At 41.4% G+C, this 15,919-nt stretch overlaps 1 protein-coding gene across 1 annotated transcript in view; it reads left to right on the top strand.

The window, feature by feature from the left end:
- Positions 1–15,919, top strand: part of ralgapa2 (Ral GTPase activating protein catalytic subunit alpha 2) — a gene marked incomplete at both ends in the record, with an annotated part of 76,627 nt that overhangs the window by 15,054 nt on the left and 45,654 nt on the right. The window contains 18 exons of the mRNA XM_083907903.1: positions 4,799–4,856; positions 6,286–6,329; positions 6,421–6,601; positions 6,702–6,817; positions 7,189–7,327; positions 7,947–8,158; positions 8,425–8,664; positions 8,889–9,071; positions 9,205–9,336; positions 9,422–9,570; positions 9,656–9,767; positions 9,945–10,182; positions 10,829–11,008; positions 13,868–14,014; positions 14,319–14,441; positions 14,939–15,024; positions 15,103–15,193; positions 15,325–15,498. Of these exons, the coding sequence (XP_083764029.1) occupies positions 4,799–4,856; positions 6,286–6,329; positions 6,421–6,601; positions 6,702–6,817; positions 7,189–7,327; positions 7,947–8,158; positions 8,425–8,664; positions 8,889–9,071; positions 9,205–9,336; positions 9,422–9,570; positions 9,656–9,767; positions 9,945–10,182; positions 10,829–11,008; positions 13,868–14,014; positions 14,319–14,441; positions 14,939–15,024; positions 15,103–15,193; positions 15,325–15,498 (2,605 nt within the window). The remainder of the gene's footprint in view (positions 1–4,798; positions 4,857–6,285; positions 6,330–6,420; positions 6,602–6,701; positions 6,818–7,188; positions 7,328–7,946; positions 8,159–8,424; positions 8,665–8,888; positions 9,072–9,204; positions 9,337–9,421; positions 9,571–9,655; positions 9,768–9,944; positions 10,183–10,828; positions 11,009–13,867; positions 14,015–14,318; positions 14,442–14,938; positions 15,025–15,102; positions 15,194–15,324; positions 15,499–15,919) is intronic.

The following is a 15,919-nucleotide window of genomic DNA, read 5'->3' as shown; positions in this document are numbered from 1 at the left end:
ATATGTCAGAAAATAGTGGCTGACAACATGTGAAAAAATTAGAACTGTAGAGCAAAGACTGGAAACCGTTTCACTCCAGTCTTGCGTTTGCTGTAGCAATATCAACACGCTTTATTGCTAGTTCACGCGTGAGTAAACACACCTGCTCCTACTCTACTGCCGTCAAGTCCAAGTTCGGCCTAATGGAGAACTTGTACGGTTGTGTGTTCACGGTCCAGCTTTAACCTGACAGAGCTCGAGCAGTGTCCAAATGTAAAATGCTGATTCAGGCCTATTGATTATCCATTTAGGTTTTTGATGGCTGGCGTACTCATGCTTTACAAGAGGTTTCTGACTTTTGAATCAATACTTTGCAGACCGTGTAAGACCTTTTTCGTGTTTGGGTGATGCATGTGTCCCTTTGGAACTCATTCTGAGTTGTAGTACAGCACAGGAGTCAGGATGCTGTCTTGCTAATCAGCGACACAACCTCAGGAGTCTAAATGGTGAGCATAAGAGAAGTACAGAAAATCTGCTGTAGCTGAGAATGATTCAGGATGTGTGTGTGTGTGTGTGTTGGTTATTCTTGGATTAAAACTAGTTATCGGTTTTGTTTTGGAACACTGTTTTGGGTCACAAGACCAGATGGAGCTTCTTGGTAAGCATACTCGGCTCTCAGACCTAAGGCCGTTCCACTTTGTTTACTCCCGTATGACTGTTGGCAGGGACTGATCCTGGTGCCACTGAGGTTGTGGGACAGGTTATGAGAGAGTTCTGGGGGCCAGCCGAAATCCAAGGGAAGTCTGTTCCTATCCACTTTCACTCCAGGATATGACCTCACTGTGACCTGTCCTGCCGTCTGTCATCCGGACCTGACTCAGCTTTCTGAATTCCCCTCACCATCCTGTCTGCAAAACAGCCTCTATCTAGTTTGAAGGCTGTACTTTACTCGGTTGCCTTTATTTTGTCACAAAGCTGCATTAAGTCCGGTGATTTTGACCGATTTATGTTTCTTTAACCGAGACGACGGCTTGAGATTGGGTCTGAGATCCTAGAAGAACAACAAGCAATGGTTTTACACCTGCAATGGTTCATGCAAACACAGTTCTTTATGGAATCATGACTGATGTTTATTTAAATGCTGCTTGCAAACGCTATGTTTTGTCTTAGCAAATGCTACATGTTGATTCGCAAGTCTAAGAAATTAACCTAGGGCCATTTGGTTAAGTGATTTCTTGTTCTTCTTCTTAATGACCTTTATGACTGACAGTTCACCAGCAGGGGATTATTGGTTTATGCATGAAGGTAAATTTGCTCAGTGAAGCTCAGGTTAACATGGAACAGACTGAGTCAGCGTGAATTCTTATGTCTCAGGCCTTTTTCTACCTTTTCCTTTGCCTTCAAAAAGGCACCGTTGGAATGCTGCTTTTCATTTTGCAGTCTATATCACGATGCAGTCGTTGCAGTTTATGCATGAATTTTTAGTGTTGACATGCATTCTAACATGACTGTTCATAATAATCATAGAAAAAATAGCTTCTTGACAGTTGCCACTCTGCTGTAGCTTGGGTTTCACAGGATGGATAGAGGAGGATAAAGGGAAACCTGATCTTGATGGCTGAGCAAGCAGGCGCTGTGAAATCTGTTGTTTAAATGCACTCTTCTGCTGCCACCTACTGGCTGCAGAGGAGAATTAGAGGGAAGATGTACTTTACCAATTGTGGTAAAAGTTGAGGGTACATTTGTAAATAAAAATTGAATTTAAATAATTATTTTAAAGGTAATTTTGCACGTCACACACTAGGTTAACAAGTAATGAGGCTGTAAATAAGCTGCCTCGTTCAGAAACACCTATTTCCTATGTCCTATTTCTTGGCTGAACTGTGTCTATTGTCATGGAAAAACCAAACCTATTAACGGTATTTAACTTTACTTAATACTCTACTAACTGTGTTTTGCAATCCTTGTTTTTTCGTTGTTAACAATAATAGCTTTGTTGTGCTTGTTGTTTGCATGAGTTGGCCTGCACTGTCTGTCTCTGTTGTGTTTGTCTCTCAGGAGGTTTTCTTGTCCTTAGAAGGTGCAATCATCTCATCCAAAACACAAACACTATGCAAATGACTAAATTTCCTCTGAGGGCACTGCTTGTCTGTCGCTGCCTTTTAAAAGCCCTTGTAGACAACCTCTGGGAGAAGTTTATTCCGTGTCATGCTCGAGCCTCATGGCTGGAAACCTAAGTGCGGATCATGTAAATGCATTAAAGCTGCTGTTGCACCTCAGTAATGCTCCCATCTTTATGCTGGAGTATAGCTGCAGATTAGAGTAACTCCACCAACCTCTAGTCCAGCAGACTCTGTTTTCGCCTCAGCTCATCCACTAAATTCCACATTGTTGCTGCCGCCATTCCAGCCCCACAGGGAGTCTTTCTGAGCTTCCTTCTCCATCTCATTCCCTTTACTCCCTTACTGGTGCTCAGTAAGGAGAAAGAATGATGGCGTTATTGTGACTACACACACACACACACTGAGAAAGGCTTAAGCAGGCTATCCTGCTGTGTTACTGCCTAGTATAATGTGTCTGCTGCGGCAAGGAGACAGAATAAAGGAGGCCAGTGCAGAGCCTGTATGGAGATGTCATAATCCCATGTGGGATCAATAGCAAGGTGTAAGCACACACGTCTGTACACACGTATCATCACATCTGGGGATCAGAGAGAAGTTGAGCAGCATAGATCCAGCAGCAGCCCACTACCCACCCCCCAAGTGATGTGTATGTCTATCAGTATCTCCAGTGTCAGTGATAATGACAGGGATTTAGTCTCACAGGATGAGAAAAGTTAATGATGGAGGAGAGCATGTGGGAGAAAGGCAGTTGTTGATTGACTGAAACACTCAATACATTAGATGAGTCTTGGACCACCACACAGCTCTGAGGAATAAACCATATATGATGTCTTCACCTCATCTTTCTGGCCAATTCAGGTTATAGTAATCCAATAAGTTTCTAATCATCCATAGAAAACACAATGTACCATTAGAACACTGGAGAGATGGTTGCTGGAAATGGGCCACTATGTACATATTCCATTAAAAAACAGATGTTTGCTGCTAGAATAGTCATTTACCACATTAACAATGTATACAGTGTTTTTCTGATTAATTTTCCATCAACAATAAGGACATTTCTAAGTGACCCCAAACTTTTGAACGGTAGTGTATTTTTTATAACTTTATTATTTAAGTTTATATAATTTAAATTTTATTATGTGTATTGTACAAAAACTGACAACTTTCTCACTACCAGTGGCAGCTGAGCTTTTTATCATGCTGATCAGAGTGGGTGGTGTGGTTGAGTGGGTCAGAGCTGCATGCGTAACACAGTAAAAGACAGACTTGACCTCTACATTGTAATCATGAAGTCTTATTGGGTCAGTGATTAGGATTTGATGAGAAGTGAGCTATTGGGGTATCAATTGCTCAAAGTGCACTTACTATTAACCAGCCACACATGCATGCACACACACATCTGCCGTCCTCAGGGCTTTTTCATCTCTCTAGAGGGACCCAGTTAACCCGGTGCTGCTTTCGAGAATAATGACTGGCTGCTGAAAGGTTAGGGCGCTCTAATTGAGTTGTAAAGCGGTTGTTGGAGAGGTGATGACATTTTTCAGTGCCGTCCCGTGTCACTGAGATCTGCAGACCCGTTAGGCCAAGTGGAGAGAAAGGTTGGAAAAGTTTATACTGCACTTTTCCAATTACCAAAGCAAAGTCACTTTTTTTTTCAGAATTAAAATAAGGTGACACTGTGGTAACAACTATTTGAGTTGTAATATATTTCCTTTTGATGAATAGTTTGGTCTGTACTAAAACTAAAAACATAATCATTGGCGGAGCTCAGGGTGAAATCTTCAGAACCCAGGACGGTTTGCCAGTCCATCGCAGGGCCACATATAGAGATAAACCATTCAACCATTCACTCTCATGGTGAATTTAGAGTGTCCAATTTATCTCATGCCCATATTGCATGTTTTTGCAAGACTAAGACTAAATAAAACCGTGGGTTGGTAATACTAATACAGCAAATACAGTTTGGTTTTATTTACCATTTATCTTTTTGCTGTTAAAATGATCAAAGTTGTTGCAGCTTGTGACCTGATAATTAGTAATACATTAGTTAGTTAAATCATGTCTATCTTTTCCTTAAAAGGCCTTTTTGTAGGTTTGCTATTTTACACAACCAGTGTTTTTACAAGCATTAAACAACGGGACAACGGTTTCTGAAAACTGGAAGTCTGCAAAGTCCACAAAAAGTTCTATTCTTCTCTCCACAGTGCAGCACAGAGTCCTAAACAAACTTCCAGCCTCAGAGGATTTATCTGTCCAGTGGATATGTTTTATATATGACGGCAATGTGCCTGCGAGAGCCTGCAATTGATCACTTTTCCAAATGCTAACTGCTGTTAGCGCCCAGTAGCCTCTGTGGCTGATGTCATTTCCTGTCCCTTAAGAACCGAGCGTTCTGAACAGGGCTGTTTTGGCAGGGTGATTGAACTGCTGTGGTGCTTCATCCTTATGGTATTTTGACCAAAGCATGTCACATCATTAGGACACCAGGGAACTCGGTTAACTTGGAGAAATAGGGTATAATATGTCCCCTTTAACAAGAAACGTTTACTCTCTGGCAAGTGAACCTGATGAGGGTGTGTTGTCACCTCTTTTCTCGTAATAGCAACAATGTGTACTGTGTTTGGTAGAAACAAACAAAGTCAAGGGTGAAGAACGTTCTAGTTCTTATCAATCATTATTTCTTCCTTCTTCAGAAAATTCTACAGCTTCTGCCTGAGAAAATCTACAGCCGATGGCAGTTTCACAGTATAGGTATGTATTACTAACATTAGTAGTGACTTTGTACCAATGTCCTATTACTGTCCTCGTCTCCTTGTCACGCTCGATTGGTTGTCATGTACTGCAAATGTTTGTTTTTTTCCTCCTTATGTCTCTGTGACCTTGACACAAGGTCATATGGGATACAATGGATGTGATGAAAAACTATCACCACCACGCCCCAGCCTTCCATAATGAAGAGAAAATAATTAGTCTGAGGAGTGGATGTAAATGAGAAATGATAATGAGCACTTCATTTGAAATGCAAATAAGTCATTGAATTATGCTTGCGCGATTTAAAAATAAATAAATAAACATTACAAGAACCTCCATTATAAGTGTTGTTGTCAGCCTCTGGCAGTTAAACAGTCCAGGTTTAGAGCAGATATCGAGCCCTCCATCAAGCTCTTAATTCCAAATATATAGACTCATCTCAAAATGAATGAATTCCCAAATAAATGTTTAGTTTTTTCTTAATCACTGAACAAAAAAAAATCATCACAGGCTTTAAACAGCCTCATGGTCCTTTACCCGATCTCAGAGACATGTTTTTGTCACTCATAAGTTCATGTCTCTGTGGGCACGATGCTGTGCCGTCACTTTGTACTTTAGCTCTAACAATGTGGCCGTAGCTGGATCGCTTCTTACCATACCTGAGTTTTAATTGAATTCCTAAGACCTAACATTTTCGTTCACATATTCCTGCCCCCCCCCCCACATTCTGAAGCAACATTGTTGAAAACATTTCAGTTCCCATAACACATTCTTTGTGGTGGGGGAGAGTTGACCAAGAATGGTGCTAATGACTTTCAGTGTTTTCTCCCTTGTTGCTGAAGATAGCAAGGTCACAGGCTCTTGACTGAGACTGAAGAAAACACCTTTTGTTTTCCTCTATCTGCTTTTTTTTTTTACACAACACAGAGGAGACATTTTATTGATTTAACCCTGTTAGAGAATAAGGAACTTAAACTGTTGTTCAAACTTGTGATCTTTGTATTCCTTTGTGTACAAGAACTCAGTCAAGTTATATTCCTTATACCCAATTCTGAACTTGAAATCGCTGTTACTTCTGTTATTCCCTCATAACAGCGTTGTCTTCAGATTATCATGTCCTTAGTCTTACGGAATGACCTCTTCTGCCCAGGGTATTTAGCAATCAGGGAAATGTCTTATTTGATTATGGTGAAACCAGATTGCCTTCATGAATGCATGGTGCTGCCAGCTGATGTTAATTTTCATTAGGTTAATGTGAAGCCTTGCCACTCTCCCCACTAGTTTGTAAGGATTGCCCATCAAGGTCAATCAATGAAGATGACAATCAGGGCTCCTTTTCCAGTTTTGTGTTGCTGTTGGTTCGTCCTGTGTTGTGTGTTTGGACCGCAGACGTCTTTGACAGCTGCCTCTTTTCTTTCTCTGCCCTTAGGTTCTATTCTAAAAAAGCTTCTACACACTGGAAATTCATTCAAGGTACTGTTTCCACCAGATATGAAACATCATTTCCAGCCACAGTTGCTTTCCGTAACACTAAAGTGACCCATCAAAATCTCCTCTTGTCCAGATTCGCTGCGAGGGGATCCGGCTCTTCCTTCTGTGGCTGCAGGCCCTGAGGGACAACTGTGCTGAGGAGCAGTTCCTTATCTTTGCCTGTCTGGTGCCAGGATTCCCTGCTGTGCCGTCCACCAGAGGGCCCTGCACGCTGGACACCATCATTTACAACCCCTTCTCCAGTCCCCCTGATGGTGAGGCATGCTACTGCATGTGAACATTACTAATCCTGTAGATTTTGTTACATATTCTGTGTTTCCTGTGGTTAATCAATGTCTTTGTTAATCTGAGAAGCAAAAGTGGTACCTGAGGAAATTACCCCGCTGGTTCCGGCTGTGACGGGAGAAAAAGTAGCAGATGACCAGACCTGTTACATCCTCGAGACCCTGCTCAAGTATATGGTCATTCAGGTAACAACAAATTAAGCTGAGGAAACGATTGCACAACATTTGACATTGGGGTGACATAACTGAGTCTCTATAAAATCTGGACTGGATTTCTTGTGTGGATTTAAACAGTATTGTGTAGTCCTAAGCTAAATACAGTGTCATTTGTTAAGTGTGTAAAGTTGGAGTCAGTAAATGTGTGTATAAAGTCCAAACCATTTTAGCTTCTGTGTAAAAAAAAATGTTATTATTTTTTTAAAGGAATCTTCCCGACTATTGTGTTTGAAACAAAGAAAACATAAACTGTCTCTGTCTTAGTGATGCTGGAACCATCTCCTCTCCCTGTCGCCTGACCTTGTCTGCTTTTGTGCTGGTTTTTTTTCTGTGTCTGCCAGGCATCCAGCTTAGAATGGAAGAACAGAGAAAACCAGAACACGGGCTTCAGGTTTCTCTTCAGCCTGTTCAAAAAGTACTACCTTCCACACCTGTTCCCCTCCTTCACCAAGCTCACAAACCTCTACAAGCCTTTATTAGGTAAGGTCACATATATGTATCTAAAGTTTGTGCTGAAGCCTTTTCAGTTGTATTTACTACTGCAAAGGTAAATCTCTGTTTGACTTTAAATATCTGCTTATGGTTGTTAAAAATATCTGACAGTGTTTTTCATAATTGATTAATCTGTCTGTTATTTTCGTGAGTTATTGTTTGGTCCATAGAATGTGAGCAAATGTTGATAAATGGTAATTGTTTTTTTCCCACACTGTGGAAAGATGATGTTCTCAGCTGTCCACAAAACAACATTATTCAGTTTTAATGATTTCATTGCTATATGGAGCAAACACACTGAAACCGTTTAATTTATTATTAAAATAGTTGGTGATTCATTTAGTAATCAATTAATCATCGATTAATCATTGCAGCCTTACTATTGGTCCAAAAGTAAATGTGTAAATATGGGGTTCACTCATGACATGAGGTCACGGGGCAGTTGGTGCTAATAATGATATTAATTAGTATTAGTATTATTTTGACCTACAGTCAATTTAGAGTGTCCAATTAACATCTGCATGTTCATCTTCCACTGCTTCACAGATGAGTAAACCTTTAGATTCAGCTGGAAAATCATCTTTTATTCCTTTCTCACTCCTCTCAGACCTCCCACACCACAGACCGAAGCCTTTGTACGTGCCAGTGACGCGGAACAATGAGAGCACCTTCTGCACCAGGGACCAGTACCTGGCACCCCGTGTGGCCTTCATCACCTGGCTGGTCACCTTCTTCCTGGAGAAGAAGTATGTCAGCAGTGCTGCCGCGGCGCAGAGCACTAAAAACAACGGCACAGAGGTCATTCCCAAACTCATCCAGGTGAAGATGACCACTGCCCTTCTGTTTATTTCTCAAACTGTCGTTGTGAGGGAGGAGATAGTCATGATGTAGAGTTGCCATCAAACCTCTGAGTAGTTGCTGTGTTTATGTGTTGCGTGTTGTACAGGACTGTATTTATAACTTCAAATCAAATCCTTGGATTTTATGGTCATTGAGACTCTTGTGACCAATTATTAGATTGTGCTTAGACGCCCCCTATACCATGCTCAAGGACTTACCACTGTCTCTTCTCTGTGGTGGGCCAGACTGTCACTGCAGGCAGTAGCAGCCAGGAGAAGGATAAGGCATCAGATGGTGATATGAATGGCCCAGCAGGGGAGCCTGAGAAGAGCCACTCCAACAGCAGCACGCTGTCAGGGCGACGGCCCAGCGATTCCAGTCTGTGTAGCATTGAGGAGGAGCACCGCCATGTCTATGACATGGTGCATGCCATCCTTCTGTCCACCAGGGACAATGTGAATTTCGTCAACGAGGTCTTCCACCAGGTACAGTAGGGTCACATTTGAAATTCTGAAATTAAATAGCTCTGTAGCTGTTGTATAGTTATATTGGATCATGATTATAATGTTGACTGGATGGCAGTCCTTTCATAACACGTACAATGTTGCCCTCTGCTGGCTGTCTATTGACATAACTCCTTTCTACACACAGGCCACTAATAAAACTCTGCAGGAGTTAAAGGTAAAATGTCCTTGTTCTCTCTCCTCAGGCTTTCCTGCTGCCGTCCTGCGAGGCATCAGCGACAAGGAAGGTCATCAAAGTGTACAGGAAGTGGCTCCTGCAGGAGAGGCCCGGATTTATGACGGAGCCTGAAAAAAGATCCCAGGAAGATGAGGTGGATGTCGGCCCCCAACAGATACTCAGCAAGGAGACAAACAGCATGCATGCACAGGTCAGTTTCAAGCACTTTAATATACTGAAATATACAATTTAACCAAAACTAAGACCATTGTTTTTGCAAACAAACATGGAAGTTGTATCTTTGTTGTTATATGTTGTGTCATATTTACCTTGTCTTCTTTAAGATGGAGATTCACGGACATAAACGGACTTCTAGCTGGGGGAGAACCTACTCCTTCAGCAGCGCCATCAGTCGGGGTTTTCTCACCGAGGAGGCGAATAAGGACATTAAGGCTGGCATCCAGCCCACACTACAGGTCTGCCTCTGTTGTTTTTTTTAGATATAAATGTATGTCCTGACAGCACATCATTAACTGTGTCTTCATACACGGATATGTGCAGGTGTTTCTGACCAACTCATCTAATGTGTTCCTGTTGGAGCCGTGCCAGGATGTACCTAAACTGCTGGACAACCAGGTTGAGGTGTGCAAGGGCGTTCTCAGCATCTACCGTCATATGATCATGGAGCACACAATGAACACACAGACATGGTCAGTTGGATATTCAGATACAGATCTGTGAGGTTTCACTGTGAAGTGTCATTTCATATGATTTCGCTTTGTCTGTGTTGTGCAGGGAGCAGATGCTGCAGGTGTTGCTGAGGATCACAGAGTCGGTGATGAAGAGGCCACGGGAAAACCAAAGAAAAGACAGCTTTGCTGAAAGTTTAGCATCAATCCTCTTCAGGGTAGGTCTGCGATCCTATTATTTATCTATCTTTCTCTGGGTTATAAAAAAAAAAACTACACCATATTATATTATATGTGAACCATGTTTTGTCCCAAATTACTAGAGGGTGAAATTTCCTACCGCAACCCTGCATGTAGATGGTGATTGATATGCCGTTGTCTCATCACACATTCAGACCATCATCGTCGCATGGGTGCGAGCCAACCTGTGCGTATTTATATCCCGGGAGCTATGGGACGAGCTGCTGGCAGTGCTGTCCTCTCTTACCTGCTGGGAGGAGCTGGTGACAGAGTGGGCCAGCATCATGGACTCGCTGACGGCTGTGCTGGCACGCTGCGTTTACGGCCTGGACATGGGCAACCTGCCGCTGGACAAACTCAGTGAACAGAAGGAGAAGAGGCAGAGAGGACGTGGTGAGATGGGGAAGGGGATACTAGAAAGTGGGACGGCTGCAATTTGGGTTAAAACATGTTTAAATGTATCTTGAAACGTGCTTTCAAGCAACTTTTCCAATTTGTTTTACGAATATATGAAGCTTTTTGCTTCAGTATGTGAAAACTCATCAATCAGCGACAACTTTCAATTTTATGTCAGATCAGTGTATTTTAGATTAATTTAAGCCATATATCATCTCATGAGGAAACAAATAATGTTAGTACTGATCTGTGTCGACTGTCGTGTAATGGATTCACTGAATTGATGTTTAATGATGCAAACTTAATGGCCATGTCACATGGACATGGACGTGTCCTATTAAATAACTGCTTAGGGCTTACACTTATTAAATTCATTTCTTAGTCACTTGGCAGAACATTTGGCACAATGTGATTATAAGTAATTGAGTCACTCAGTATGTCCTGTTGTCTGCCAGGGTGTCATCTTTATTTATACTATCGGTGGTTGTTGCCAAAAAAAAGAAATGTTTAACATTTAAAGTGTGGCCTTGACAGTGAGTGTTTTGCAGGTCGGTAAAGTTTTGATAGCCCTAAACCCTAATTAATTGCAAATGTACATGGCCACCGCAGTACTCAACAGAAGTTGTTTGTCTCTGCGTGTCAGGAGTGATCCAGGACTCCCAGAAGGCAGCAGCTGTGGCTCGCTCCTTCTCTCTGAGCTGGAGGAACCAGGGTGAGCAGGGCGCGTCTGGAGTCCAAGAGCCCATGAGGATTCGCTCGGCCACTACGTCAGGAGCTCCTGGTGTGGAGAAGGCCCGAAACAATGTGCGACAGAAAGCCTCTGGTAAGTACCTGTAATACTAATGATAACAGTATTGTTGTGTGCCCTGTGTGTTACTAATCCATCAAAGCAGGCCAAAATAAAACACAAAGGAGGTGGTTTATATATCCCCTTAAGATGTGTATACTATTCTATGTCCATGCTGTTTTAATCTGCTGCCTTTGTGTGAGCCAACAACACAAGTAGTGATAACCTCCCCGCAGCAAAACATCAGACCGTAGTTTTATCAGAGTCATCAAGTGAAAGCCTTAAGACAGGTCCATGTGTGCACAAGCCCAGGTGTTGTTGAAAGGCCCAACACCAAAGACAAAGAGACCAGCAGATGGCCCCTTATTGTTTCCTTCATATGTCACTGGCCAATGTCAACATGTTTCCATGTCAGCTTGATTGTGGGCACACAGCACAGCACAATCCCATGACAGCATGTCAGAGACGTCCCCCCCCCCCTCCCGGACACTGATTGTCATTAGCTTAGTGTGGACTCTGTAGACAACCACTTATCTGATGAGAATGGGGCAGGCTGATTATGAGTTGAGCTGGAAAGCAGTTGTGAAGTAACAGCAGCTGCCTTAGCTGTCTTCATTTGATCTAGACAGACTCATAAAGTGTAGAGTAAAGGGCAGAGGTCGTTTTTTTTTTACAGTTTCTTCTAATGCAATGAAAGGGTGAGCTTGATGGGATGTAATATTGTCTATGGAGTCTCAGGATTTATATATCGCTCTCTCACACATATTCAGATACACTTATGGAGTGTCTTATGTAGGGCTGTGACTAATTCTTTTTTGACGTTATGTAAAGAAAACGATTGCTTGGTTAGTAGGTACTAACAATAACACACTATGTAAATGAAAAATAAAGTAGTTTGAAGAAGGAAAATAGATAAAAATAGGGATTATGGGTCAAACATAAGTCTCTAACCCTCATCTTGATTTCCAAAGTGACAGACCCATCTGCTCCAATGTTTTTCCCCTTTGTTTTTCTCTAAGCGAATGCTATAGGTCTTTTTTTTTTCAAATGAATGTATATATTTATCAATTATTATGAACCTGTCTGAAGCCAACATTTGGTGACAGCTTTCTTGCATGTCACCAAAAAGATTTTTAAGAGATAGGCGGAAACTGCACGACCAACATTATTCCAAAAAGATGGAATTTGTGGAAGCAGCCATAATTTATTTTGTGATAATAATCGATTATATTCTCGTTTATGTTGTGAAATGTTGATTAGTGTTTCCCAAAACTTAAAATGATGATGTTCTTAAATGTCTTGTTTTGTCCACCAACCAAACCAATTAAGTTTTAATGATTTTTTAGCTGTATAGAGCGATTAATTTAGTTATCTAATAATAATCCATCATCCAGTTTAATGCACCTTTTAGTCTGTTTTTATTTGTGCGTCAGCAAAGATGGACATTAGACACAACAGTTGCAAATTCCCGTCCCTTTCTTCGGCCTAATTGGATTTCTCCCACATTGATCTTCAATGGCCCAACAGTCCTCCTCCCTACTCCTCAAGACAAGGCCCACACATCAATTGCTTGGCAGTTTTTGATAGTTTCATTAAGAGTGTATTTAGTGCTCATTAATATGCATAAATGGGAAGCGGTGAACTGGCTGTAGCAGGGACAATGTCTCCCTCCCACTTAAATGTATAATTAAATTGTGCTGAAAGCAGAGAAGCGAACGTCCCTCTTTCATTGCCCTCTTTGAGATTAACACTGAAGTGCTGTCCAGACACAATGGTATCATCATTCACATCATCGAAAACTTGGCTAAATTTATGCGTGCAATTACAAAATAATAATATTGTTGCGACATCTTGTTTTTATAACGAAGAGAAAGACCGGATGCTAATTGAGCTTCTACAAGTACGGACCCTGTTAATCCAACTCTGCCATTGCTGCAATGTTTTTTGGGTGCACCTTTACCAGTTTTTATTTAGAAAGATATATTGATTTCTTTTTTTGTATGTCGCAGGACAATTATGTTTTGATTGCTAGATAAGTTATATAAAAATCTAATGACAGTCAGTGTGTGATTAATTTGGTTTCTTAAACGCAGAATAATAAGTACACCAGTATCAGAAACCAGGTCACTGCAGATTTAGTGTAACACTGGGCTTTTGATGAGAATAAAAAAACAGTAATTATCAGATTCCGATACACCTGATATGCCAGACAAACGTTTTTTGTAGAGAGGTCTCTTTTGCCCGATGACAGACTAACTTGGAGCTGGTTTGAATAATTAATAATAGGGCAAAATCAAAATCGGAATACGTTAAAGCCAAAATGTGTGTCAAAATATCATTTTAGATTCCTTATCGTCTTGATCTATACACATCTTACTCTACAGACTGACATTTCGGGAAAATTTCAACCAAATCTGTCCGCGACTTTCCGAGTTATGTTGCCATCAGACAGACAAATACACACACTCAAACAAACAAACTCCAGCTAAACTGGCAGAGGTCAACAATACATGAGGTTCGTTATATGCCTCAAAATACTCTTAAGAGATACAGTCCTCACAGTGTAATGCTGGATCAAACAGAACTTGTAAATATCACTACATCCAGCAGACTTACTTTACTGGTATTATATTTTTTATGTTATGTTAAGCAGATATTGGTTTGGAATTGCTTTCATATTCTCTCATATATCTCAACATCTACTGCAGTTGACCACGTCCAGGTCAACGTTTGACACCTTGATGCTTTATTTTGTTTGTGCTCCTGCTCAAAAAGATGTATTAGTCAGTGGCAACTTCCTTTACAACACTCTGAACACTGTCCTTTGCCTCTTTTCTCTTTCCACTGTCTCGTTCTTTTTCCTTTCATTTATTGCTCTTCCTTCCCTGATGGAAGCTAAGCGAAGCCAGTCCATCAGCAACTGCGTTCATCTATACGAGGCTTTGCCCACTACTAAAAGTGTTCCTATGCTGCTCCACACTGTGAGCTCTTTCTTGCCTGGTATCTCTTCTGGTAACTCTGCTTGCTCTCACAGACTCTCAGGTAAAGTTTTTGTTTGCATGCGTTTGTGTGTTTGTGACTGTTGCGTTCATCTGTCGTATTCTGTCACTTTTTGTATGTGTCATGATGACAGCATTTGAAGCAGAGGTTTATGTTTAACCTTGGACTGTGATGTGAATTAAAAACATATGTACCTGCATTGTGTAGATGTAGTATCTGCATCACCGTTACATGTGCGTGCATGTCCCGTATCTTCCTTAATGTCCTCGTGAATGTGTCAAACCTTCAGATATATTGTGAATGTGCACCCCACCGATTAACCGCGTGCCCCCTTTAATCCTGTCAGATGTGGAGGAATGTCAGCTGTCAGAATGTGGGGGTGAGGAGGAGCTCGGAGCTGGGGACAGCCCCCTGCCACGTAGCAGCAGCACCTCCGACATCACCCAGCAACTGTCTGAAACATTACCAGGTGAATTTAATCCCCTTATTTATTTATTTTTCAACACTTTTAATGAAAATACACAGATGATTTCCTCAATTTCCGCAATTAATTCATTGTTTTCTCAAATGCATGTCTAATAAAACCAGAAGCAGACAGATTATACTGGATTATTATTATTATTTGCTAATAATGACTCATTTGTGTGTTTATGCATTTTTGTTCTCAGAAACTTAATAAACTCTAAAATAATTTTGAATCCAAACTTTTATTTAATATTTAGTTCGTATAAAAGTGTCATTGTACACTGTGGTGCAAATTAAAATGATCAAATAGAGGTATGTTTTGTTTAATAATGTTTATTTAAGGTCAATAAAGAGGAAAAGTAATAATTGGCCTATCAATAGAGGAACTGTTCCTAAATCCACAATTAACCCTCAAAAATTAGTCTTGCCTCACCAATTACTCTGAAGGACCCTTTAAGCCTTTTAAGATAACTCTTTATAATTTCTCCTGTTGCACTTCAGCCCAGAAGAGGGACTACTCCCCAACATCCTGTGGCTCAGATAGCAGGACGTCTGAGGGCAGGAGAGAAAGCACCGAGCCACCAGTGGTGAGGAGAATCATCTTTTACAATGCTCTTATATAAATGCACGTATGTCCTCTTTAATGAGCGTTTGTGTGGTTCTAGATCCTCATCCGGCGGAGCAGCAGTGCTGCTGAGACGGAGTGTAATGCTGAGGGACACGCAAACTACATGAGGCCCAAGCTCAGAGAGAAAAGTAAGAGATGTGTTAAAAATTCACTGTTTAATTACTACTTTACCTTAATGTTAACTTACCTTGGGCGGTATATGTTTTACTCCTCTGCAATTACCTCCTTATAGTATCTTTAATGTCCTTTCTCTACCCAGGTGAGAGTATAAGCAGTGAGACATCCAATGGCTACCTTAATGAAGCGGAGGTTACCTGGCATGCGTTTGACGAGGAGGCTGACACTCAGTCCACGCAGTCGGCCCACATGGATGTGACGGCTGACCCCCAGAGTCAGGGGAGTCTGCTGCTCAGTCACAATGAGGCTCTAGCAGGTACTGGAACTCGTCTGACTCTGAGCAACTAACACCATTTTTCTCTATCAGTAGTTCCTGCTGAGTCTGAACAGAAGACCAGAGAGAGGTTTTCAGTTTTTACTCTGTAATTTTTTTTACTCCACAGTGTTTTCACATGTTCTCTGTCACTATTTTACTATTTATAACGTATATAATGTGTGAAGAGGAGAAAATCTTTACACAGTCTTTAATCAAAGCATAATAGTAGTGCTGGGCATGTTATCGGCGTCAACGTTGCAAGTTGTCATTGACAAGTTTCCATGACGACTGACCAGACTGACTCCGCACCGGAGTCCTGTGCCTCTGTTTAGAGATTAATTTTAACAATCCGGAGTCGGGTAAACATGACGTCACGCACGATTTGTTGTGGTCAGTCGTCATGGAAACGTGCCCAGTACTG

Source organism: Microchirus variegatus, assembly GCF_963457635.1.
Source record: "Microchirus variegatus genome assembly, chromosome: 21".
Lineage (NCBI taxonomy): Eukaryota > Metazoa > Chordata > Actinopteri > Pleuronectiformes > Soleidae > Microchirus > Microchirus variegatus.
Note: the sequence above shows the minus strand (reverse complement) of the source record. Positions and strands in the feature narration are given on the sequence as shown.